The 27,950-nt window shown below is 44.1% G+C and overlaps 1 protein-coding gene and 1 pseudogene across 1 annotated transcript; both read left to right on the top strand.

The window, feature by feature from the left end:
* Positions 1 to 4,673: 4,673 nt before the first annotated feature.
* On the top strand, positions 4,674 to 9,814 carry LOC132765844 (zinc finger protein 420-like; annotated as a pseudogene).
* On the top strand, positions 4,682 to 26,756 carry LOC132766228 (zinc finger protein 709-like). The gene is made up of 3 exons (XM_067465040.1): positions 4,682 to 4,757; positions 19,886 to 19,999; positions 25,052 to 26,756. Exons 1-3 carry the CDS (start codon positions 4,747 to 4,749, stop codon positions 26,661 to 26,663), a joined length of 1,737 nt encoding a protein of 578 aa, XP_067321141.1. The 5' UTR covers positions 4,682 to 4,746; the 3' UTR covers positions 26,664 to 26,756.
* The last annotated feature ends 1,194 nt before the right edge of the window (positions 26,757 to 27,950 follow it).

Genomic DNA, 27,950 nt, shown 5'->3' with positions numbered 1-27,950 from the left:
CCTGCCTTTCTCCATTATCCAGCGGATATTTGCAATCTGGTCTCTCGTTCCTCTGCCTTTTCTAAACCCAGCTTGAACATCTGGCAACTCTCGCTCCATGTATTGCTGGAGTCTTCCTTGCAGTATCTTGAGCATTACCTTCCTGGCATGAGAAATAAGGGCCACTGTACGGAAGTTGAAGCAGTCTTTCGCATTTCCCTTTTTTGGTATGGGGATGTAAGTTGATTTTTTCCAGTCTGATGGCCATTCTTGTGTTTTCCATATTTGCTGGCAAATGGCATGCATCACCTTGACAGCATCATCTTTTAAGATTTTAAACAGTTCAGCTGGGATCCCGTCGTCTCCTGCTGCCTTGTTGTTAGCAATGCTTCTTAAGGCCCATTCAACCTCACTCCTCAGGATGTCTGGTTCTAATTCATTCACCACACCGTCAAAACTATCCTCGATATTATTATCCTTCCTATACAGATCTTCTGTATAGTCTCGCCACCTTCTCTTGATCTCTTCAGCTTCTGTTAGGTCCCTGCCATCTTTGTTTGCTTATTTATGATTAGTAACATTACATGTAATAAAAATATAGAATTATAATATTGTATTATTATTAGTAGTAGTCTGTGCGCATTCAGAAGAAGATCTACAAGCCACTCTAAACATCTTCGCAGAAGCATATGAGAAGCTCGGCCTGCCACTGAACATTGAGAAAACCAAGGTGCTGTTCCAGCAGTCGCCAGCCAATCCCTCTCCAATGCCAGTAATACAGCTTAATGGTGTCACATTAGAAAATGTGGACCATTTCCGCTACCTTGGCAGCCACCTCTCCACCAAAGTCAACATCGACGCCGAAACACAACACCGCCTGAGCTCTGCAAGTGCAGCATTTTCCAGAATGAAGCAGAGAGTGTTTGAGAACCGGGACATCCGTAGGGATACCAAGGTGCTTGTTTATAAAGCTATTGTCCTCCCAACCCTGCTCTATGCCTGTGAGACGTGGACTGTCTACAGACGTCACATGCAGCTCCTGGAACGTTTCCATCAGCGCTGCCTCCGGAAAATCCTGCAAATCTCCTGGGAAGACAAGCGGACAAACGTCAGTGTGCTGGAAGAAGCAAAGACCACCAGCATTGAAGCAATGGTCCTCCAACATCAACTCCGCTGGGCCGGCCACGTTGTCCAGATGCCTGACCACCGTCTCCCAAAGCAGTTGCTCTACTCCGAACTTAAGAACGGAAAACGGAACGTTGGTGGACAGGAAAAGAGATTTAAAGATGGGCTCAAAGCCAACCTTAAAAACTCTGGCATAGACACTGAGAACTGGGAAGCCCTGGCCCTTGAGCGCTCCAGCTGGAGGACAGCTGTGACCAGCAGTGCTGCAGACTTTGAGGAGGCACGAGTGGAGGGTGAAAGAGAGAAGGCGCGTCAAGCCAACCCCGACCGGGACCGCCTTCCACCTGGCAACCAATGCCCTCACTGTGGAAGAAGATGCAGAGCAAGAATAGGGCTCCACAGCCACATACGGACCCACAGGGAAATCCATAATGGAAGGCCATCGTACTCGTCCAACGAGGGATCGCCTAAGTAAGTAAGGAAGTAGTAGTATGATATTGTGTTGCATTATAATATTATATGTATATACAATCTATTATATTGTTAGTCAAGCACAGGAGACAAGATGGGACTGCCTTCAGCTGTAGGCCCCTTCCTTCCCTTCCCTTTCCTCTCTGCCCAGGATCCCACCTCCAATGGCTCCTCCTCCTTCTTCCTGCCTCTCCTTCCCGCCAAGAGAGTTCAAAAGCACCCCTCCCGCCCTCCTTTCCGGAAGTGAGGTCACAAGCTGCGCCTCCTTCCTGCCTGCGTTTCCTTGTTCCGGCCACACGAGGGCTCCAGGCCTTGACTTTGGACTCCAACTCCCAGAAGCCTCGGCTGCTTCGAAGGCCGGGCAGGAATCCTGGGAAATGGAGTCCACAACGCTTCAGAGGAAGAGAGAGGAGAGGGATGCTAATGAGGGGGCGGGGACGGTTTGACGTAATTTCCCCTGAGCCCATTTCCGGTGTGGGAGAGCGGGAGCGCCTTGGGCCTGCCTGGAAGGAGGAAAGAAGGTATTTTGAGGGAAAGGAAGGGGGGGGGTGTCTATTATGGGATGCCAGGGGATCCAGCTAGGCCTTCCCCTTTCAGCCTAGCGCCATGGCTTCCCAGAACAGCCTCTCAGTGTCACTGGCCATGTTCCAGCAGCATTCCCTCCTGACGTTTCGCCTACACCTGTGCCTGCCATGCTAAGAAGTTCTGCTGGCAGTGGGGCAAGTGGAGGGTGTGTGTGTACATATGCATATATATCCCTGTAGAATAATGTCCAGGGTGGGAGAAAAGAGGATGTTCTGCCTCTGTGTTCCTTGGTTGGACTGGAAGGAATTTTGCTTATTTATGATTTACTAGCCACCCCCTGCCACGCATTGCTGTGGCCCAGTCTGTGTATGTGTGCTTTGTGTGTGTATATATTTGTGTGTTTGTGTATATATGTGGTTTTGTGCATGTGTGCTGTGGCCCAGTCTGTGTATATGTGTTTTATGTGTGTATATATCTGTGTATATTTGTGTGTTTGTGTATATATGTGGTTTTGTGCATGTGTGCTGTGGCCCAGTCTGTGTATGTGTGCTTTGTGTGCATATATCTGTGTATATTTGTGTGATTGTGTATATATGTGGTTTTGTGCATGTGTGCTGTGGCCCAGTCTGTGTATGTGTGCTTTGTGTGCATATATCTGTGTATATTTGTGTGTTTGTGTATATATGTGGTTTTGTGCATGTGTGCTGTGGCCCAATCTGTGTATGTGTGCATATATATGTGTATATTTGTTGACAGTGAGGCAAGTGTTGCCTGGAGGCACCCTCTGTTTGGGAGGTGCTCACTGCAACTGGATTGCTGGCTGCTCGGGGTCCCCCTGTTTCTGAGTGGCATCCCTAATTTCCTGCCTTGGAGTGATATGGCCTTGAGCTTACCGTATTTACTTGAATCTAACGCTCATCTTCTCTGGCTATAAATCACCTTGCTAAAATTGTGCTTTTCCCCCTGTAGAATATTGAATGGTTTTGCTATGTTTCATTTTGTACTAGGCACATACTTGTTTTGATAGGATAGTTGATTTTTCTCTCTCTCCAAATGACTAGATTCCATTACACTATAATTTTGCTGTGATTTTCCACTGTGAATTTGCTAAAGTTCACACATGTCCAATGTTTTCAGGTCATATCTGTTACACTGTAAATTTGGTGCCACTCTGTATCCCTCTGAGAATTTACTAATGTTTACTCTTCACGTATGTCTAACATTCTCATGTCTTACTTGGTGACATGTTATTAAAATTCCTAGTTTTTTACTCAACAGTGTATAGTGTGTCATGGCTCCCATCACCTCTCATTATAGCTTGTGTGATTCACAGGCACTAAGAAGAAGAAGGACAAGTTGCTTACTTGTAATTATATTTCTTTGAGTGGTCATCTGAGAATTCACCCCACCCCACCCATTCTCCCCACTAGTGTCATGCCACCCTTCATCACATTAAGTGCAGCTGGTAAGCGCCTCCTTATATGCCCTTGAGAGAGTAGGTTGGGTTCACACTAAAATCATTCCAAAGAGGCTCGGTGCAGATGCAGAATACCTACACAAAGAAAGACAATTTCAAGTAAGCAACTGTGACGATGTGTAAATTTTATTCCTTTGGTTATGTATAGTTTGGACAATGGTTTAGGGATGGTAAGTATGTAAGATTATGTTTTGTTGGAGAGAGAGTGGCTTGATGGTAGCTGAGTTGCCATAGCAACAGGGGCGGAGCCAACCGCCTCTTCAGGAGGCATCTGTGTTTTAAAAAGTCAGTCAGTGGCCGGAGAGCTGCTGAGAGGACACTGAATCTTTTGGTGGAGATTCAGGGAATGTGTCTGTAGCCAGTGTGCTATAGGGAAAAACTGAATCTCTTGGAGATTCAGGGAATTAATTGGTGACCAAAGTGGTTTCAGAGAAGGACCCGGTACAGGGGGTTGTTGATTCTGAATTAAGAATCAAGGTTTGGCTGGGTTTAAGCCTGTTGTGCCAGCTGTGAAACCTTATGAAGTGTTTGCCTGAGTTTACTCATGAAACCTTTCCAATGTATCCATCAAGATTTGTACCTCTTTTGAAGAACAGTTATACATTGTTATACTCCTCTTAAAATAAACTTGTTACTTTTTCCTCAAGCCTTGCCTGATACAGTTCCTTATAAGCTGAACAACCTGGAATAGTAAAGTCAGGCCAGGAAAGTAAATGCTACGCTATCACTGAAACAAAGCCTTCTGTAATTAACAGTTCCTTTGTAAAGTAGTTCCTAGGCTGATATTGATCGTTGCCCAGCTTCCCTCATAGATTAGGTGGCAGTGGGTGTTTTACCACGCGCGCCTTCACATTTGGTGGCATTCGGTGGCATTAATACAGTCTTCTTTACAATTGGTGGCAGCAGTTTAATAACGGACCTCCTCACAGCAACCTATTATTCTTGTCAGTCCGTTCACCACTAATATCTTGGACTTTCATTCCACCTTTGCTTGCTCTTCACCAATTGTGAGGTCAGAGGGCTTTTAATTTGAGTGTTGTTTTCCATCTCCTCTTTCTCCTTTTAGCCTCTGCCAGCCCTTGAGGAGGCTGTTGTGTGGTTCTCTGAGAAGGAGTGGAGTGCCCTGGTGGGCTTGGTGTGTAGAAGATACAGTGGAGACTGGTGAGAACATGGCACCCAGGTAAGGTTTTCCTAACTTGATCACATCTCTCTTGGGATGCCAGTTGAATGCAGGTCATGTGCCTTTGCCCAAACTGTGCCAGAACTGAGCTTGTGGGAAACCGTTCAGTGTAAAGCTACTCTTTTGCCAGGTGTGAATCTTGCACAGTTCATCCACAGTAATTGGTTGTGAATGTGGTCCCTCCCTCTCTTCCTTTTCAGACCCAGGGGTCTGATCCATGGAGAGATGCCAGTCAAACTCAGCAGTTGAATCTCATTCCTAAAGGGGACTCAGAGCAGCTTACAAAATATATATACAATATATATACATCCATACATACATACAATATATTATATTAATAGTATACTACAATATCAGTATTAAATATTACTATATTGTATTATACTATTTTATTGTAATACTACAATACTACTGACTTGGCCACAGTAGTCCACGCTCTGGTTACATCCCGTTTAGACTACTGCAACACTCTCTACGTGGGGTTGCCTTTGAAGACAGCTCGGAAGCTACAACTAGTCCAACGCTCGGCAGCCATGATTTTAACAGGAGCGGAGTGCAGGGAGCATACAACCTCCCTGTTGCGCCAACTCCACTGGCTACCGATCTGCTACTGGGCTGAATTCAAAGTGCTGGCGTTGGCCTTTAAAGCCCTAAACGGTTCCGGTCCAGGCTACCTATCCGACCGCATCTCTGCCTATGAACCCACCAGGACTTTGAGATCTTCCGGGGAGGCCCTGCTCTCGATCCCGCCTGCTTCTCAAGCTCGGCTGGCAGGGACGAGAGATAGGGCCTTCTCGGTGGTGGCTCCTCGGCTGTGGAACGCCCTTCCTACGGACATTAGACAAGCACCATCTCTAATGGTATTCCGCAAAAAAGTGAAAACCTGGCTGTTTGAGCAGGCGTTCGAATAATTAGTGCAATGATTGGTTAATGAACATTGGAATGGAACAATGGATGACGAATCTGGAACATGTTTTTGATGACGAGACGACAGTGAATGGGTATTGTAGTAACTGTTTATTAATTGTGTAATGTGTTAGGTTGTTAACTGTTTCTATACTGTAGCACTGAATTTTTGCTGTTCATATTTGTTGTGAACCGCTGTGAGTTGCCTTCGGGCTGAGAACAGCAGTATATAAGTAAGGTAAATAAATAAATAAATATTATTACTAATATAATATATAAATATATAATTATAATATATTATTAGTATTATATTGCATTATAATATTATAAATAATATATGTATATACAATATATTACGTTACATTACATTATTAACATAGCACAGGAGACAAGATGGAACTCTTCACTCTGGCCCAGTGCTGCAGTTGGTGCTGGGGGGGAGGGGTCCCCAACTGATGACATATGTAGGAGACAAGATGGAACAGCCCCCTGGCCCCCTCTCTCTTCACTCTGGCCCAGAGCGGCATATCCCCCATCGTGTAGGTGGGCAAGAGGAGCTTCCCTTCCATTGTCTTTTGGGGTAGGCAGATGCAACAAGTGCTTGATACTTGAGAGTAAAGGAATCCCAACTAAAAGAGAAGACTAGAGGAAAAGAGAGAACTCAGATGGGAAAAAACTTCTAACTCTCCAAAGAAGAGGTTTCCTAATGCCAGACCCAGGACTCAGGGTAGAGGATTCCAGTTGGAACAGAAAAGGACAGGATGTGGTCATGAGACAGAGAAGAAAAGTAGGCAGCGCTCATTCAGAAGCCAGGAGCCCAGGAACAAGAAGCAAGGGCCAATCTGATAGATTCAAGGGCTCTCTCTCAGTTTTTATGAGAGTGCCGTTCAAAAAAGAAAATTCTGTCGATATGCCAGGAATGGCGTTTGTTTGGAAAGAGTGCACCGTTAGCTCATTACAATGTGGAGAAGCTGAGTACCAATAGCTAACATTATTTGTATTGGAGCTAGGACTCTTTCTGATGGAGGATTTCCTATTCAGCAAGGAATTTTCCTCTTCTCCATTTATCCTTGCTACAGCTCTGGGTTATCCTTCACTTCTCACATACTAATGCACTGCTGTATCACCCGAAGAGAGAAGGACATGGATCTGCTTCTCTTAGAATTAGACACGCAATGCTATTGATGTTCGCGGCTGAGAGGAGCATATTGATCAGAGATTTCAGTATGTTGGCATGTTAAATAGATTAACGAGAGTCTAGGGCAGTGTTGCACTCCAGCGCAGGAAACAGGGTCCTCTTGCCATTAATACACCGCACCTTGGTTTAGGAATAATACAATCCTTTGTATTGATTGATGAATATAAAATAGATAAAAGTCCAAAGGTAAAAAAGTAAAAATGAAATGGCAAACAGCAATGTCCAAAAAGCTTGCAGAAAATCCAAAGCAGTAATGTCCAGAAAACTCAATAGAAATCCGTGAACAGATTAGCCCCTGCTAAATCTCACTTGAACCCAGAAGTTCCCTTGGAGACAGGCCGCAGGAAACTGGAAAAACTTGGAGGTCTGTACTTGAAACTAAACGATGCTTAGTCTGAGGAAATCCCCTTCACGGCCACGCTTAAATCCCAGAAACTGATTCCGGCTAACTCTAAACTTTGGTTTCAGTTGTCAAATTCTCTCGGACCTACGTAAACATTGAGTCTCCCTGCAGCTCTGGCTTATCTCCAAGCTGCGGCTGTTATCATTGACCCAACCAGGTGTCGAGTTATCTTGCAAGCTCAGTCCAGGAGGAGCAGGGAGTGAATTTTTTCCCCTCGGTTTGACAGCAACATTCTCATGAGAAATTGGCTTTTCCCTTGCAGCCTCTAAATCGAAGCCTGTAGGGTTTTTACTGCCCAAAGTGTCTCCATCTTGAACCTTGTCCTCGTTGATTACTTCAGCCTCACTATCGAAACTAGGCCCATCAACATTTACATCAATATTATCAACATTAGGCAATACAATCAGAGATTCGGGCTCAAGTTCACACACAGGGTCACACACAGGCTGAATCCCAACAGGCAGAGGTCCTCAAACTAAGGCCCGGGGCTCAGATACGGCCCTCCAAGGTCATTTACCCGGCCCTCACTCAGGGTCAACCTAAGTCTGAAATGACTTGAAAGCACACAACAACAAAAACAATCCTATCTCATCAGCCAAAAGCAGGCTCACACTTCCCATTGAAATACTAATAAGTTTATATTTGTTGATGTTGTTCTTCACTTTAATTATTGTATTGTTTACAAGATATGTGCAGTGTGCATAGGAATTCATTTAGGTTTGTTTTCAAATTATAATCCAGCCCTCCCAACAGTTTGAGGGACTGTGACCTCTGTCTAAAAGGTTTGTGGACCCATGGTCTAGGGGATAAGTCTCTTATTTGGTCTCTGATTTCTGTCATTTTATCTAAAGGATTTTCTTTTCTTTTTTCTCAAAAAAGAAATTGGCAGAAGAAACAGAAGAAGCCAGCTGTAACAAAGCCTGGTGCGGAAAAACAGATGTCTGGAAAGCAAAAGAGAACGAAAACAGGGGAGAAGCCATATAAATGCATGGAATGTGGAAAGGGCTTCAGCCAGAAAGCAGGTCTACGTGAACATCAAAGAATACACACAGGAGAGAAGCCATACAAATGCATGGAATGTGGAAAGAGCTTTGGTAACGGGACACACCTTTGTATACATCAAAGAATACACACAGGGGAGAAACCATACATATGCATGGAATGTGGAAAGGGCTTCAGTCAGAGTGCAGGTCTACATAACCATCAAAGAACACACACAGGAGAGAAGCCATACGAATGCCTGGAATGTGGAAGGAGCTTTGGTGACAAGATACACCTTTGTATACATCAAAGAACCCACACAGGGGAGAAACCCTATGAATGCATGGAATGTGGAAAGGGCTTCAGTCAGAAAGGAGGTCTACTTATACATCAAAGAACACACACAGGAGAGAAGCCATACGAATGCATGGAATGTGGAAGGAGCTTCAGTACCGGTGGAACTCTACGTTTGCACCAAAGAACCCACACAGGAGAGAAACCCTTTGAATGCACAGAATGTGGAAAGAGCTTCCGGGATAGGGGTGGATATAATCGACATCAAAGGGTTCACTCAGGTGAGAAGCCCTACAAATGCATAGAATGCGATAAAACCTTCGGGTCCGGTTCAAATCTACTGACACATCAAAAAAATCACAGAGGAGAGAAGCCATACAAATGCATGGTGTGTGGAAAGGGCTTCAGTAAGACTGATCATCTGCGCGTGCATGAAAGAACCCATTCCGGAGACAAACCCTATAAATGCACGGAATGTGGAAAGAGCTTCAGTCAGATGGGAAATCTACGTGTCCATGAAAGGACACACACAGGGGAGAGACCATACGAATGCACAGTGTGTGGAATGAGCTTCCGTGATAAAGGCACATGTAATAAACATCTAAGGACCCACACAGGGGAGAAACCGTATGAATGCGTGGAATGTGGAAAGAGTTTCAGTTGCAGTTCTAATCTACGTACACATCAAAGAACCCACACAGGGGAGAAACCGCATGAATGCAAGGAATGCGGAAAGAGCTTCCCTACTACAAGCAATTTGCAGTCGCATCAAAGAACCCACACTGGGGAGAAACCTTATGAATGCATGGAGTGTGGAAAGAGCTTCCCTCAAGGTCATGGTTTGAAAGCACATCAAAGAACCCACACAGGAGAGAAACCATATCAATGCCTGGAATGTGGGAAGAGCTTCAGGGACAGCGGACATTTGCGTGCCCATCTTAGGACCCACACAGGGGAAAAGCGATATAAATGCATGGAATGTGGAAAGGCCTTCAGCAAAAGTGGACATTTGCATGCCCATCATAAGACCCACACGAGAAAAGCCATATAGAGGCGTGGAATGTGGAAAGGCCTTCAGCAAAAGTGGACATTTGCATGCCCATCATAAGACCCACACGAGAAAAGCCATATAGAGGCGTGGAATGTGGAAAGGCCTTCAGCAAAAGTGGACATTTGTATGTCCATTATAAGACCCACACGAGAAAAACCACATAAATGCATGGAATGTGGAAAGGCCTTCAGCAAAAGTGGACATTTACGTTCCCATCATGAGACCCACACGAGAAAAACCACATAAATGCATGGAATGTGGAAAGACCTTCAGCAAAAGTGGACATTTACGTTCCCATCATGAGACCCACACGAGAAAAACCACATAAATGCATGGAATGTGGAAAGGCCTTCAACAAAAGTTGTCATATGATAAATATCTAAGGACTCACATGGGTGAGACCATGTGAATGCATAGAATGTGAAATGAAATTCAGTGGAAATATTTGTTCACATCTTAGTTCATACCACTTTTTTTCCAGCACCTGAATTAAAGGTCTGTGGCGGAGTGTTGAAATCCTTCAAATTTCCTTACTAATGGCAAACCAATTTCTTCTATTCCTTATATTAGGCAAATGTTCCTCCAGTAAGTCTCTAGAGTTCTTGATATTTTTTCCCTAAGTATATATTTTTGGATTTTGGATTTACCTTAATAATAATTCAATATTTATATTCCGCACTTCTCCCCGAGGGTGTGATACAGGGGTGGTTTAGTAAATGAAACATTTTGGATACCTTAATTTTGGGTTCAGATTCATAGATTTATAAAGGAAATAAAACAATAAATGGTATGTGGGATGCGAAAATGGGAAGCCAAAATAAATGTTCTATATATTTGAAAACTTGACGAGAAATAAAGGTTTTTTTCCAATTATATTTTTATTATATAGACATCAAGATATAAAAAAGCAAAACACCGAAAGGAAAGATTTTTTTTAAAAAAAAGGTTTTGCTATAGAAATGTAATAAAATGAACAAAGGAGGAAACCTTTGGAAACAACATGGTTTTAGATCTTGTGCATATGAAGGAAGGTTCTTTTATGAATTCATCAAATGTTTTGAAGGTTTATATGCAAGAGGGGGAATCTGTCACGCAAATATTATTACAGATTTGAGAAATGTGAATTTAATAATGATGTGTGGGAATGAATGGAAGGATGGATTTTGGAAACACCAGCATAATATTAAGGCCTGCAATGACTAACTACCTGCTTGCTGGACTTGCTAATGAGAAACCTGTCGCACCTCAGAGTAGATTCACCTTGCTGAGAAACACCAAACTGCACACAGCCAGAAGTCTTTATAGTTTATTAAAAAGTAAAAGGTAAAAAAGTTCTTAAAAGCAAAAATGAAGTTTCAAAAGATCACTACAAAATAACACTTTGAAGCATGAATCAAAAAGGCAACAGCAAAGCAGAATCCCATGAGAACATGACGTCTTGAGAACATGAACACAAGAACTGCACGATAATCCAGACAAGCAAACCCAAACTGCTTGGCAAAATGAAACGTTGTTGTGACAAAGATTCATTCTGTTTAATACCCTTTGCCCGTTTAATCAAACACTCTGTTTAATACCCTTTGCAAAACATGAAGGTATTTCTTTGGCCTCTGACCTCCTTCTTGTTAGCTATTCTCACACTCCTTCAAACTCTGAATTCCAAACGGTCAGCCCGATCTAAAGATCCCGTTTCGTCAAGGTCAGTCCGTTAGTGTTATCAGGCTGTGAGCTGTCCTCCATTTCTGAATCAATTTGTACCTGAACCTGGATAGTTTCACTATCAACAACCTCATTCCTTGCTGTGGGAAACTGAACTTCTATCCCCTGTTCTTCATTGTAACAGGGACATTTTGAACCAGATTGTGAACCTGAATCCCATCATCCTCATCAGAGGCACACTGTGATTCCAGCTGAGTCACAACAAAACCCTGATAAGAACTGAGTAAGTGATAACAGAAATGTTTGCAACAATGCTTATGTTAAGAAGGAAGTCAACATAAGATCAACATCTGGCCAGGAAACGGACATGGAGCCAGGGTGGAAGATGTCTATCATTAATTTACAACTTTGGGACTACATCAGCAGAATATTCCTATAAAAGACTCAGTCTAATAATGCGCAAAGTGTGGCAGTCTTGAGTCTGTCCACCCGCCATGCTCTTCTCCATGGGAAGGAGAGAGAGAGTATACCTATATCTGCACGGGAGAGGTCTGGTCACTTTGGGGCTTCTTTCTCAAGGAAAGAGGAAGAAGTGCGCTTTTGGAGTCTTGGATTTTGTGCAAGGAGTCAGGTTCTGCTGTCTGGAAAACCGAGATCTGGCCCTTGGCATTGTTCTTAGGGGAAACGTTTTGGAGTTATGGAAGCTATGGAACTATGCATTGGCAGGTTGCAGGAAAGCAGGGTCTGGCCTAACAGGTGCTTCTCCAAGGAGGGAGAAAATGATGTGGTAATATTTGAATGCCTGAGTATGAATGTGTGTACCTGTGTGTATGTTGAGTGAAAATATAATTCCCCTTTCTTCGTTTGTTAACCGATGTAATTGTCAATCTAATGTAGCTGCATAGAATCGGTATGTCTGTCTGTCCAATGTCATTCAAATGTTTTCCTGTAATCTGATCTACCCTCTCACACTGGAAATTGCAATAAAAAGAGCCTATGCTTCAAAGTTATTGAAAAGTCATTCATGACATAATTGGTGTCAGAAGTGGGATATTCTTTTCCAGTGTGGGAAAGTTATTCGTAACAAGGGGACTTAAAGCAGGTCACAGCATTTACAGCAGACACAGGCAAACATTCAATGCCTTTACAATCACATACAGTGAGACACAGAGACAAAGGCAAAGGCTTCTCCTTTCATTTCCGGCTTCTGAAGGCGAGGCTCATTTCTCGCTCTGGGAGAGGTGCTTTTCTCCATTTTCAAGCCGAGGACCCATTAAAGAGCCGACACAGGGGAGAAACGTGGGAGAAACATTGTCATCTCCCGGTCGTGTGGCTGGCAAGACTGCTTGGAGTGTCTTTTGCCTTTTCCTGCGAAAGCGGCACCTATTATATTTTATAAGGTAACGTAAGGAAATTTTATAAGGCAAAGGCTTCTCCCTTCATTTCCGGCTTCTGAAGGCGATGCTCATCACTGGCTCTGGGGGAGTTGCTTTTCTCCATTTTCAAGCTGAGGAGCCTGCATTATCACCTCCCAGTCGTGTGGCTGGCATGACTGCTGGAGACTGGGACATGGAACAGTGGCTTCAAAGTACAAGACAGGAGATTCCATCTGAACATGAGGAAGAACTTCCTGACTGTGAGAGCTGTTCAGCAGTGGAACTCTCTGCCCAGGAGTGTGGTGGAAGCTCCTTCTTTGGAAGCTTTTAAACAGAGGCTGAATGGCCATCTGTTGGGGGTGCTTTGAATGCAATTTTCCTGCTTCTTGGCAGAATGGGGTTGGACTGGATGGCCCAGGAGGTCTCTTCCAACTCTAGGATTCTATGATTCTAGGAGTGTGTTTTGCCTTTTCCTGCCAAAGCGGTACCTATTATATTTTATAAGGTAACATAAGGTAATTTTACAAGGCCATTTTATAAGGCAAAGGCTTCTCCTTTCATTTCCAGCTTCTGAAGGCGATGCTCATCTCTGGCTCTGCTTCTCTAGTGCTTCCCTCCATTTTCAAGCTGAGGAGCATGCATTGTCACCTCCCGGTTGTGTGGTCGGCAAGACTACTTGGAGTGTCTTTTGATTTTTCCTGCCAAAGCGGTACCTATTGATCTCACATTTGCATGTTTTCAAACTGCTAGGTTGGCAGCTAAATATAGAAGAAGAAAAAACCAAGATGATGGCAACCAGACTGATTGATAACTTGCAAATAGAGGGAGAAAATGTGGAGGCTGTGACAGACTGTGTTTCTAGGTGCAAAGATGACTGCAGACATGGACTGCAGCCAGGAAATCGGGAGACGCTTCTTGGGAGGAGAGCAATGTCCAATCTCGATAAAACAGTGAAGAGTAGAGACATCACACTGGCAACGAAGATCCACATAGTTAAAGCAATGGTATTCCCCGTAGCCACCTACGGATGTGAGAGCTGGACCAGAAGGAAGGCTGAGCGAAGGAAGAGACACTTTTGAACTGTGGTGCTGGAGGACAGTTCTGAGAGTGCCTTGGATCTCGAGAAGATCCAACCAGTCCATACTTCAGGAAATTAAGCCCGACTGCTCATTGGAGGGAAGGAGATGAGGGGCAAAGATGAAGTACCTTGGCCACATCATGAGAAGAAAGGAAAGCTTAAAGAAGACAATTCTTATTTATTTATTTATCATGCCAGTATCAACCAGAAAATTGTATTACATTTTTAACAAATTTTTAACAAACAGACAAAGAGTTTGCAAGCTTGGTAGTTGATTAAATGTCCTTTGACCAGTGTCTGGCCACTTGGAGTGCTTCTGGTGTTGCCGCAAGAAGGTCCTCCATTGTGCATATGGCAGGGCTCAGGTTGCATTGCAGCAGGTGGTCAGTGGTTTGCTCCTCTCCGCACTCGCATGTTGTGGATTCCACTTTGTAGCCCCATTTCTTAAGGTAGGCTCTGCATCTCGTTTAGCCTGCCACTTTTGGACTCTTGCTTGCTGAGGTGTTCCAGCGAGTGTCTCTGTAGATCTTAGAAAACTATTTCTGGATTTAAGTCGACGTGCTGGCTGATACCCAAACAGGGGATGAGCTGGAGATGTCTCTGCCTGGGGGGACATGAGAGAAGCCTCGCAGGATTGCAAGACATCCGGGCGTCCCCAGGGCAACGTCTTCGTAGACGGCAGATTCTTTCGCCTTCTTTGGAAGCTTTTAAGCAGAGGCTGGATGGCCATCTGTCAGGGGTGATTTGAATGCAATATTCCTGCTTCTTGGCAGAATGGGGTTGGACTGGATGGCCCATGAGGTCTCTTCCAACTCTTGGATTCTATGATTCTATCCCTTCCCTTCCCTTTCCTCTTTGCCCAGGATCCCTCCCACCTCCAATGCCTCCTCCTCCTTCTTCCTGCCTCTCCTTCCCGCCAAGAGAGCTCAAAAGCACCCCTCCCTCCCTCCTTTCCGGAAGTGACGTCACAAGCTGCGCCTCCTTCCTGCCTGCGTTTCCTTCTTCCGGCCACACGAGGGCTCCAGGCTTTGTCTTTGGACACCAACTCCCAGAAGCCCCGGCTGCTTCGGGGGGCGGGCAGGAATCCTGGGAAATGGAGTCCAGAACGCTGAGGCCTCCTCAGAGGGAGAGAGAGGAGAGGGATGCTAATGCGGGGGACGGTTGACGTCATTTCCCCTGAGCCCATTTCCGGTGTGGGAGAGCAGGAGCGCCTTGGGCCTGCCCTGAATGGAGGAAAGAAGGTACTTTGAGGAAAAGGAGGGAAGGGAGGGGGGTCTATTATGGGATGCCAGGGGATCCATCTAGGCCTTTCCCTTTCAGCCTGAGCCATGGCTTCCCAAAACTGCCTCTCAGTGTCACTGCCCAGGTTCCAGCAGCATTCCCTCCTGACGTTTCGCCTGCACCTGTGCCTGGCATGCTCAGAAGTTCTGTTGGCAGTGAGGCAAGTGGAGGGTCTATCTATCTATCTAGCCGTCCCCTGCCAGGCGTTGCTGTGGCCCAGTCTGGTGATCTGGAAAACAAAGTCATGAGAAAGTATTGGTTTCCAACCTATATAATTCCTTTCTGCTTGTGGGTAAGCAGTATTTCTTGCTATTTCTTTGCCAGTGTTGATGTGGAGAGTGTCTGGTTTGCCTGCTCTGGAACATGCAACATAGAATTGTCCTTCTTCAGGGGTCCCTTTCATATCTATGATACTATATCTCTCTCTGTGTGTGAATCATATCTATCTATCTATCTATCTATCTATGTCTGGATGGCTTTTTGTCAGGAGGACTATGATTATGTTTTCTTGCCCTGGTGAAGGGAGTTGGACAGGATTAAGAACAGACAAGCATCCGAGCTCTGAGGATTATCATCTGGGAAGGAATCCTACTGGAGCATTGCAGCGCACCCAAATACCTGGGAGTCACTCTGGACCATGCTCTGACCTACAAGAAGCACTGCCTGAACATCAAGCAAAAAGTGGGTGCTAGAAACAATATCATACGAAAGCTGACTGGCACAACCTGGGGATCACAACCAGACACACTGAAGACATCTGCCCTTGCGCTGTGCTACTCTGCTGCTGAGTATGCATGCCCGGTGCGGACACACATCTCACCACACTAAAACAGTGGATGTGGCTCTTAATGAGACATGCCGCATTATCACGGGGTGTCTTTGCCCTACACCACTGGAGAAATTACACTGCTTATCCGGTATTGCACCACCTGACATCCGCGGGGAAGTAGCAGCCAATAGTGAAAGGACCAAGGCAGAGACATCTCCAGCCCATCCCCTGTTTGGGTATCAGCCAGCACGTCAACGTCTTAAATCTATAAATAGTTTTCTAAGATCTACAAAGACACTCGCTGGAACACCTCAGCAAGCAGGAGTCTAAAAGTGGCAGGCTCAAACCCAGAACCTCAACCAATGGCTGATACCAAAGGAGAGACTCCCCCCTGGGCACACAGAGGATTAGACTACTTGGAAGGCGCTGAACAGACTGCGCTCTGGCACCACAAGATGCAGAGCCAACCTTCAGAAATGTGGCCACAAAGTGGAATCCACGACATGCGAGTGTGGAGAAGAGCAAACCACTGACCACCTGCTGCAATGCAACCTGAGCCCAGCCACATGCACCATGGAGGACCTTCTTGCGGCAACACCAGAGGCACTCCAAGTGGCCAGACACTGGTCAAAGGACATTTAATCAACTACCAAATTCGCAAATTTTGTATTTTGTCTGTTTGTTTGCTTTGTTCTGTTAGAAATGTAATATAATTGACTGGTTGCCCTGACACGACAAATAAAAAAAATAAATGTGTGTGATTTATATCTATCTATCTATATCTATGGCTAGATGGCTCTTTGTCAGGAGGGCTTTGATGATGTTTTCTTGCCCTGGTGAAGGGAGTCGGATAGGGTGGCCTTAAGCATTTTCTGTTGGTCATGGGGGTTCTGTGTGGGAAGTTTGCCCCAATTCTGTCATTCGTGGGGTTCAGAATGCTCTTTGATTGTAGGTGAACTCTGAATCCCAGTAACTACAACTCCCAAATGTCAAGATCTATTTTCCCCAAATGCCATCTGTGTTCATATTGGGGCATATGGAATATTCGTGGCAAGTTTGGTCTAGATCCTTCATTGTTTGAGTCCACAGTGCTCTCTGGATGTAGGTGAACTACAACTCCCAAACTTAAGGTCAGTGCCCACAAAACCCTTCCAGCAATTTCTGTTGGTCATGGGAGAACTGTGTGCCAGATTTGGTTCAATTCCATCATTGGTGTAGTTCTTTGATTGTAGGTGAACTGTCCCAGCAACTACAACTCCCAAATAACAAAATCAATTTTGAGTGATGGTCACTTGTTGGCCTGATAGGCATATTGTGTCCAAATTTGGTGTCAATTCGTCCAGTAGTTTTTGAGTTATGTTAATCCCACAAATGAACATTAAATTTTTATTTATATAGATATCTGTGTGTGCGTGTGATCCATATCTATCTATCTTATATCTTTGGCTGGATGGCTCTCTGTCAGGAGGGCTTTGGTTATGTTTCCTTGCTCTGGTGAAGGGAATTGGACTGGGTGGCCTTAAGTGTTTTCTTTTGGTCATGGGGGTTCTGTGTGGGAAGTCTGCCCCAATTCTGTCGCTAGTGGGGTTCAGAATGCTCTTTGATTGTCAGTGAACTGGCCGTGTTCCAGCAGCATTCCCTCCTGACGTTTTGCCTGCACCTGTGGCTGGCATGCTCAGAAGTTCTGTTGGCAGTGAGGCAAGTGGAGGGTATCTATCTATCTATCTATCTATCTATCGCCCTGTGGAATAATGTCCCAGGTGGGGGAAAGAAGGACCCTTGACTGTTTGAAGCCGTTGTGCATGTTGCAATGAGCCATCTTGAATAGCATTGAGTAGCCAGGAAGTTTGCAAAGTTAATCAGTAAGGGTCTCTGCATAGAGGTGGCCTGGCCCCTGTTGCCTGGAGGCACCCTCTGTTTGGAAGGTGCTCACTGGCCCTGGATTGCTTGCTCCCCTGTTTCTGAGTGGCATTCCTTATTTCCTGTCTTGATTCTGGTGTTTTCTTTGAATATCGGTCGCCAGATTTAGTTCTGGGACCGTACGCAGAGCTGGAACACGTACACTGGTTGTCCTACCCCACCCCTCTTAAAACAGGATTCAGAAAGGGAGGGATAAAAGGAGAGATTGTTCGCCTTGACTTACACGTTGTGCTATTCCTCTGTTTCAGCTCCGGCTCTACTTTGAGGAGGAGGCTGCATAATTCCACCCAAAAGTAGGAGAGTTTTCCTGGATCCAGGCCTCAGAGTTCTCTCCAAGGAGGCCAGGAAGGAAGAAGGATCTGGGTAAGCACTTCAGTTGCCCTTCTCTGAAGGTCTTCCCATGTCTAATGCTGGTGCCTTCCAACCACTCTCGGGGGTTCATGGAGTTCTGAGCCAGTGAGCCACAGGAGGAGAGTCCTCATGCACTTCTGCTGGGCTTGTGAACAGGCCCCTTGTGCCAGGCGGCTTTAGCACAAAGCAAGAGGGCCTTCCCTCCCTTCTATTCTATTCCATTTAGAGTTTCTCTGAAACAGGAAACACATTTCAGTGAACTGGGTCATGGATTGGACCTCCCCTCATGGGGGTTAGTCTAGATGGCCCCTGTGCTCTTTTCCAACTCTGTGACTCTATTCAGAGGTATCCGGGCCTCGGGCTGTAGTTTGGGGACCCCTGGTCTAGATCACCTGGAATAACCCTGTGTCCCATTACTCCCGAGTCTTGTCCCATTACTCCCGAGTTGTTGCTGCTATGTATTTTATCTTACGATGTGTATTGTTGGCATCGAATTGTGCCTTTTGTAAGCTGCCCTGAGTCCCCCTTCGGGGGTTGAGAAGTGCAGGGTAGAAATGTCCAAAATAAATAAATAAATAAGACTGGCCCCCAGGTTGTTTTTTCCCCTATACTTTGTGGTTCTGAAGAAGGATGTTGGTCTTCTTCCGATACTGGATCTCAGAATTGTGAAGACTTTCGTCACTATTTGTTACTTCTGGATGGTGATTGTTTTCCATCCCTCCCTTGTTTCATCAAGGAGATTGGTTTGCCACCATTGATTTGAAAGATGCTTAGTTCCACATTGCAGTTCAACCATAGTATTAATGTTTCCTCATTATTGTGTAGGCAGCTGAGCTTTTCACTTCCATGTGCCTGCCTTCGACTTGGCCATGACTCCCAGGGTGTTTTTGGATATCAACACTCTCCAACTCAAACCAAATCACAAGAACAAACCCTTTTGGACCATTCCACAAATGAAGATGTTATGTAAAATTCTTTGAAGACCAGGGTATAGACCCTTGGGCTGATAGGACCTTGCACTTACCGTATTTACTCAAATCTAACGCTCATCATTTCTGGCTAAATCACCTTGCCAAAATTGTGTTTTTCGTGTAGAATATTGAATGGTTTTGCTATGTTTCATTTTGTAGTAGGCACATACTTGTTTTGATAGGATAGTTGATTTTAATTTTTGTTTTTCTCCAAATGACTAGATTTATGTTACGCTATAAGTTTGCTGTGAATTTGCTAAAGTTCATTCATGGCCAATGTTTTCAGTTCATATCTGTTACACTGTAAATTTGTTGCCACTCTGTATTCCTCTGAGAATTTGCTAAAGTTTATTCTTCACGTATGGCTAACGTTCTCATGTCTTACTCGATGACATTTCATTAAAATTTCTAGTTTTTTTACTCAAGTGTGTATTGTGTCATGGCTCCCATCACCTCTCATTATAGCTTGTGTGATTCACAGGCACTAAGAAGAAGAAGGACAAGTTGCTTACCTGTAATTATATTTCTTTGAGTGTTCACCTGGGAATTCACCCCACCCCACCCATTCTCCCCACTAGTGTCATGCCACCCTTGGTCGCATTGAGTGCAGCTGGTAACCGCCTCCTTATTTGCCCTTGAGAGAGTAGGTTGGGTTCATACTAAAATCATTCCAAAGAGGCTCTGTGCAGATGCAGAATATCCAGTGTTGTGAATTCCCAGATGACCACACAAGGAAAGACAGTTACAGGTAAGCAACCTATTATTCTTGTCAGTCCATTCACCAAAAATATCTTGGACTTTCATTCCACCTTTGCTTGCACTTCCCTACTTGTAAGGTCAGCAGGATTTTCATTTCAGTGTTGTTTTCTATCTCCTCTTTCTCCTTTTAGCCTCTGCCAGCCCTTGAGGAGGCCGTTGTGTGGCTCTCTGAGAAGAAGTGGAGTGCCCTGGTGGGCTTGGTGTGTAGAAGATACAGTGGAGACTGGTGAGAACATGGCACCCAGGTAAGGTTTTCCTAGCTTTAAGAAATGGGTTGGTCACATATTTCTTGGTCACATCTCCCAAACTGCGCTAGAACTCAGCTTGTATGAAAGTGTTCAATGTAAAGTTACTGCTTTGCCAGGTGTTACTCTTGCACAGTTCATCCACAGTAATTGGTTGTGACTGTGGTCCCTCCCTGTCTTCCTGTTCAGACCCAGGGGTCTGATCCATGGAGAGGTGCCGGTCAAACTTAGCAGTTGAATCTCATTCCTAAACAGGGTAGATATTTATGCACCTCAGTGTGGAACAGGCTATGGAGGGTTGTGCAGAACCTGATCCTCACCATATATCCTTGGTCCACCCAGAGCTGGAAGTTCCATCTTTATTTATTTACATTTATATGCCCTCCTTCTCACCCTCAAGGGGACTCAGAGCGGCTTACTATATATGTATATATATGTATATATACACACACACACACACACACACACACACACACACATACAATATATTATATTATTAGCATAGTACAATATCAGTATTAAATATTACTATATTGTATTATACCATTATATTGTAATATTTTTAGTAATATAATATATAAATATATAATTATAATACATTATTAGTATTATATCTCTTCACTCTGGCCCAGAGCTACAGTTGGTGCTGGGGGGGAGGGGTCCCCAACTGATGACATATGTAGGAAACAAGATGGAACAGCCCCCTGGCCCCCTGTGCCAGACCTGAGCTTGTGGGAAATGTAACCAATCAAGATTTGTGGGAAACCGTTCAGTGTAAAGCTACTCTTTTGCCAGGTGTGAATCTTGCACAGTTCATCCACAGTAATTGGTTGTGAATGTGGTCCCTCCCTCTCTTCCTTTTCAGACCCAGAGGTCTGTTCCATGGAGAGATGCTGGTCAAACTCAACAGTTGAATCTCATTCCTAAAGGGTACTCAGAGCAGCTTACAATATATATATATATATATATATATATATATATATATTAATAGTATACTACAATATCTGAGCTTGTTGACCAAAAGGTTGCAGGTTCGATTCCAGGGAGCGGCGTGAGCTTCTGCTGTCAGCCCTAGCTTCTGCCAACCTAGCAGTTCGAAAACATGCAAATGTGAGTAGATGAATAGGTACCGCTCCGGCGGGAAGGTAACGGCGCTCCATGAGTCATGCCGGCCACATGACCTTGGAGGTGTCTATGAACAACGCCGGCTCTTCGGCTTAGAAATGGAGATGAGCACCACACCCCAGAGTCAGACATGACTGGACTTAATGTCAGGGGACAACCTTTGCCAACCTTTTTACAATATCAGTATTAAATATTACTATATTGTATTATACTATTTAATTGTAATACTATTACTAATATAATGTATAAATATATAATTATAATATATTATTAGTATTAGTATTATATTGCATTATAATATTACAAATATTATATGTATATACAATATATTATGTTACATTACATTATTAACATAGCACAGGAGACAAGATGGAACTGTCTTCTGCCCCGCTCTCTTCACTCTCTTCAGCCCCCTGGCCCCCTCTCTCTTCACTCTGGCCCAGAGCGGCATATCCCCCATTGTGTAGGTGGGCAAGAGGGGCTTCCCTTCCATTGTCTTTTGGGGTAAGCAGATGCAACAACTTGGAGTGCTTGATACTTTAGAGTAAGGGAATCCCAACTAAAAGAGAAGACTAGAGGAAAAGAGAGAACTCGGGTGGGAAAAACTTCTAACTCTCCAGAGAAGAGGTTTCCTAAGGCCAGACCCAGGACTCAGGGTAGAGGATTCCAGTTGGAACACAGACGAACAGGATGTGGTCCTCATGAGACAGAGGAGAAAAGTATACAACGCTCATTCAGAAGCCAGGAGCCCACGAACAAGAAGCAAGGGCTAATTTCATAGATTCAAGGGCTCTATCTCAGGCTTTATGAGAGTGCCGTTCAAAAAAGAAAATTCTGTCGATACTCCAGGAATGCCGTTTGTTTGGAAAGAATGCTATAACAAGACGGAATTTATTTTTGGACAAATCCCAGCCCTTGCCACCAATTATAACAAGACGGAAGGAAGAATTTGGGGAATAATATTTAATTCCACCAGCTGAAAACCAAAAATATAAAAGATGTAGCGTGACTTTGTTTGGGAATTAAAATAATCCCACAACTGAAAACCACTTGTATTGGACAAAAGCTTCTGCGTTTCCAAGCCCCCAAACCCAAAAGGCTGTGATACAAAGCTGGCACTTTCTTCCTGGCCAAAAAACTCTTTTCGAAAGCGCACTGGCACCCACCCACTTAGCAGTGCTGATAAGCCCTTGGCTTACTTGAGGTAACTTGTGAAAGAGTGTGATGGTGTTAGCCCTCAGGCTTGAGTTTCTGAGGTACCCTTTAAAGATAGTTCTTTAGAACATACTGTTCTGTCGCGCACTGGGTCTGAACAAATTGTCTTTAATCTATAGGACGTATACTTTAAACCCAGTGGGAAGCTTCCGGGGTGCCTCAAAGAGAGATTCTTAGGGAATCCCTGAAGTAATGGTCTTTACAGTCTTTAATGGTACAACAAAGTCTTTATTAAGGAACAAATAACAAATCTTCAGGCAACACTTCAAGGTTTTCTTGTTCTAGTCTGTAAGAGACTGGCACTGACTTGGATTAACTGTAATTTCTTAGCATAAGGAAGAACTCTTTATAATCTCTCCCAGGCTGTCTGTTATCTGGGCCTCGCTGATTTGGGTCTTACTACCGATCCCAACTGCTTCTGGGCATTGAGTAAACCTACCAGCCAAGGCTTGAAGATACTTCAGCTGGAATTCAGTGGTTCTGTAATGCTGTCCTGTGGGAACTTCAGGGCTGTTTTCCCCTCTGGTGCTGTGAGGCTGAGAGGCTGTGAGCTCTCAGCCAGAGCCTTTGGGATCCTTTCCTTCTGTTCCTGTTTCCCTGAATGATCACCGGATGGTCCCCGGATGGTCCCCAGATGGTTCTGAAGAATAAAGCTTTTCCTACGGGCTGAGCTATCTGTGTCCTATAGACTAGCTTTCTTGTTTGTGACTGACAAAAAACGGCTCCCTTCTCTTCTGAAACCCAAAAAGGGGGCGGAATTAAGGAACCTAATGATGATGGACAGGTGGCCTGCCCTATAACTGTAAACTTTAACAGGAAGCCACCCTCCTGCAGAATCCCAAGCCATGGGCTGCAAATAACAATATGATGGCACGCCGGGAAGATGAAGAGAAAACTATATGTGTCTGGCTATTTTCCCAGTGACCATCGGTATGCCCTATATGTACTTTAATTCCCCAAAATAAAACTCTAGAGACAAGACTAAAACTAACCAATTAAGTTTACTGAATAATCAGGGTGAATCAAAACAAGGTATACAAAGTTACAGTTTGATTATGATGGTATAGAATTAGAATAATAAGGAACAGGTATAAGTTATAACTCTGAGGTAACAACAACTATATTCTATGAGGTAAATATAACCTATAATGATATAAACTCTAAGTTCTATGTGGCATGTACTATCTGTGATCTCTGGGGCATGTATTCTAATCTATGAGGCAAATACAGCTATTAACTATGGCATGTGCATCTATGTAATCTATAAGGCAAATATAACTATTCTACGAGGCAAATATAACTATAAACTTTGGTCTATTCTATGGCATATATGTGCTAAGGATGGCCTGTTCAGACTGCTAAACTAGACCAGACACGTTCTGGCTAACTACTAAAAAACTATGTCCAAAAGAAGAATGGAGCAAAAAGTCTTTCTGCCAAGCTCTGAGCCAGAATGGGCTGAACCAAACAGAGCTCGGCCTCTAGGGGGATCCTAAGCTCCTACTCTAAAACTTAGCAGAATGGAACAGTCCAACTCCAGGAAAATAAACTAGGCCGAGACTTCACACTTAATGCAAAGCAAATAAAGTGAGAGCCTCTGGTACAGCTGTACCTGCACACATACACTGCCACCAATTAAGTTCTTGATTTCTGCTTAAAGCTGCTTTTAAACCTTTAAGCAGAGGCACACTTGAGTCAGATGTAATGAACCATAAACAGTAAAGTTTATTTACAGGAACAATAACAATGCAGGTACTGAGCTTGGCTGTTACAGAGATTTGTATAGAAAGTGTGTGGTTACATAAACAGTTCGGACTTTGTTACACAATAAATACTTCTTTTTCCCTCCAAACAAGAATCTTGACAGGATAGTTTCTCTGACAGTAATTACACAGATAGTCCTGACCTGGATCTATCTCTCTGTTTCCCAGCTACCTTCCTAATAGCTGTAAACTCCTCACTAGCTGTCCCTGCTAGCAACTCTGGCCAATCACAGGTCTCTTCTCCTAACCCTCTACACCACTCCAATCTTCAAACACCCTCTCCCTTTGACACCCAGGTTCAATCTCCTGAGGGTTTTAAAAACCTCTCTTTAAAGACATTTTTTCCCTTTTGCCAAGTTAGGCTCTACCCACTCTAACTTAGCCAATTACATTCCTCTCTCATTTCCCTCCAAAAGCTGCTCTTACTAAACACACCCCCTCCAGGAAATGAGTGACAAAATGGATTCCCCCGGCACCCTTTCCCAAGATGGTTGCCGAACTCCTTGGGCCTACTATTTTCCAAGGCCGATCTCAGCCGAACTGGTAGGGAATTCACTACAAGTGCACCTTTGGCTCATTGCGATGTGGAGAAACTCAGTATCAATAGCTAACAGTATTTGCATTGGAGCAGAGGCTCTTTCTGAGGGAGGATTCCTATTCAGAAAGGAGTTTTCCTCTTCTCCATTTATCCTTGCTACAGCTCTGGGTTATCCTTCACTTCTCACATACAAATGCACTGCTGTATCACCCGAAGAGAGAAAGACGTGGATCTGTTCCTCTCAGAATTAGACAGGCAATGCTATTGATGTTAGAAGCTGAGATGGGCATATTGATCCTAGATTTCAGTATGGCATGTTAAATAGATTAACGACAGGGGATAAGTCTCTTATTTGGTCTCTGATTCTGTCATTTTGACTAAAAGATTTTTTTTTCTTTTTCCTCACAAAAGAAATCGGCAGAAGAAACACAAGAAGCCAGCTGTAACAAAGCCTGGTGCGGAAAAACGGGTGTCTGGAAAGCAAAAGAGAAAGAAAACAGGGGAGAAACCACATAAATGCATGGAATGTGGAAAGGGCTTCAGCCAGAAAGCAGGTCTACGTGAACATCAAAAAATACACACAGGAGAGAAGCCATACAAATGCATGGAATGTGGGAAGAGCTTCAGCGATGGTGGATCATGTTGTAAACATCTAAGAGGTCACACAGGAGAGAAACCATATAAATGTATAGAATGTGGAAAGAGCTTTAGTAACAGGACAAACCTTTGTACACATCAAAGAACACACACAGGGGAGAAACCATACAAATGCATGGAATGTGGAAAGAGCTTCACTCAGAAAGCAGGTCTACAGGTACATCAAAGAACACACACAGGAGAGAAGCCATATGAATGCATGGAATGTGGAAGGAGCTTCAGTTGCAGCGGAAGTCTACGTTCCCATCAAAGAACCCACACAGGAGAGAAACCCTATGAATGCATGGAATGTGGAAAGAGCTTCACTCAGAACGGAAGTCTACATACACATCAAAGAACACACACAGGAGAGAAGCCACACGAATGCATGGAATGTGGAAGGAGCTTCAGTTGCAGTGGACATCTACGTGTGCACCAAAGAACCCACACAGGAGAAAAACCCTTTGAATGCATTGAATGTGGAAAGTGCTTCAGTGATAGAGGAGGTTATAATCGACATCAAAGGATTCACTCAGGTGAGAAGCCCTACAAATGCATGGAATGCGATAAAACCTTCGGGTCCGGTTCAAATCTACTGACACATCAAAAAAATCACAGAGGAGAGAAGCCATACAAATGCATGGTGTGTGGAAAGGGCTTCAGTAAGACTGATCATCTGCGCGTGCATGAAAGAACCCATTCCGGAGACAAACCCTATAAATGCATGGAATGTGGAAAGAGCTTCAGTCGGATGGCAAATCTACGTGTCCATGAAAGGACACACACAGGGGAGAGACCATACAAATGCACAGTATGTGGAATGGGCTTCTGTGATAAAGGCTCGTGTAATAAACATCTAAGGACCCACACAGGGGAGAAACCATATGAATGCGTGGAATGTGGAAAGACCTTCAGTTGCAGTTCTAATCTACGTACACATCAAAGAACCCACACAGGGGAGAAACCACATGAATGCAAGGAATGCGGAAAGAGCTTCTCTACTAGTAGCAGTTTGCGGTCGCATCAAAGAACCCACACTGGGGAGAAACCTTATGAATGCATGGAATGTGGAAAGAGCTTCTCTCATGGTCCCGGGTTGCGAACACATCAAAGAATCCACACTGGGGAGAAACCTTATGAATGCATGGAGTGTGGAAAGAGCTTCAGTTGCAGTGGAAGTCTACATTCCCATCAAAGAATCCACAGAGAGAAACCATATCAATGCCTGGAATGTGGGAAGAGTTTCAGGAAAAGTGGACAATTGCATTCCCATCATAGGACCCACACAGGGGAAAAACCATATCAATGCCTGGAATGTGGAAAGAGCTTCAGGAACAGCGGACATTTACGTGCCCATCATAAGACCCACATGAGAAAAACCATATAAATGCATGGTATGTGGAGAGGCCGCCAACAAAAGTTGCTCATATAATAAATATCTAAGGACTCACATGGGTGAGACCATGTGAATGCGCAGAATGTGGAATGAAATTCCTTGGAAATATTTGTTCACTTCCTAGTTCATGCCACTTTTTTCCCAGCACCCGGAATTTAAGGTCTGTGGCGGAGTGTTGAAATCCTTCAAATATCCTTAAAATGGCAGATCAGTTTCTTCTGTTCCTTATATTAGGCAAATGTTCCTCCAGTAAGTCTCTTTAGAGTTCTTGATATAAAGTTCAATAAAGTTTTGCTATGGAAATGTAATAAAATAAACAAAGAAGGAAACCTTTGGGAACAACATGGTTTTAGATCTTGTACATATGTAGGAAGGTTCTTTTATTAATTTGTGCCGTCACGCTCTGGGCCTATAGCAGTTGGCTTTTGAACAGGACGTGCTTTTTGTGCCCAGCGGGAAGCCGGGGTGCCTTGAATGAGAGGCCCTAAGGATTTTCCTATAGAAAATCTTTTCTTTAGAAGCTTGAAAGATTTAACAAAGTCCTTTATTATTGCTTAAGTCTTCAACAAACAATCCAATACTTCTCAGATCTTCAACAAATTAAACAAATGCTTCAAGGCTTTGAATCAACTGGTGGGCACCTTGCTTAGAGAACTATTTCTTTCTTTAACAAGGAAAACCCTTCTTTAACAAGGAAAACCCAGACTCAGCAACAGATTTTCCCAGACTCAGGCAAGCCTTCAAATGCTAATGAAGGTGATCAGCTAAACATTCACACCTAACTGCAGCAGGGAAGAGCTCCTTGCCCCACCCCAGCCATTCCACAGATATATAAACCCATTTTTCCTACTTCCAACAGACCTTCTCAACCTCTGAGGATGCTTGCCATAGATACAGGCGAAACGTCAGGAGAAATGCCTCTAGAACATGGCTCTATAGCCCGAAAAAACCCACAAGAACCTAGTGATTCCAGCCATGAAAGCCTTCGACAATACAAGGAAAACCCTTTTTGACCCCCCTCCCGGGCAATCTGTTTTCTAGGCTCTACTGGTGTGGGCTCTACTCCCGGATCCAACTGCTTCTGGTTACCTGAGTAGACCTACCAGCCAAGACCTTGTAGACTTTCCAGCTGGAGTTCTTTTGGATTTTCTCCACAAATGATGTGGTTCTGTATCTTTAACCCCAACAAGGGTTGTGCTGTAAAACTGCTTTCCTTAGAAGCTTTAGGGCTGTTGTGAGAACCGAAGCTTCTCTACAGGTGGGGAAAGCTCATGTCCT

The sequence above is a fragment of the Anolis sagrei genome, chromosome 2, assembly GCF_037176765.1.
Source record: "Anolis sagrei isolate rAnoSag1 chromosome 2, rAnoSag1.mat, whole genome shotgun sequence".
Taxonomy (NCBI): domain Eukaryota; kingdom Metazoa; phylum Chordata; class Lepidosauria; order Squamata; family Dactyloidae; genus Anolis; species Anolis sagrei.
This window is presented reverse-complemented; position numbering and strand designations above follow the sequence as displayed.

Excerpts from the sequence above, each read along its gene's own strand:
- LOC132766228 (XM_067465040.1), top strand. Across the intron at positions 20,000-25,051 it reads GGTGAGAACATGGCACCCAG|AAATCGGCAGAAGAAACACA; the intron begins GTAAGGTTTTCC and ends TCCTCACAAAAG.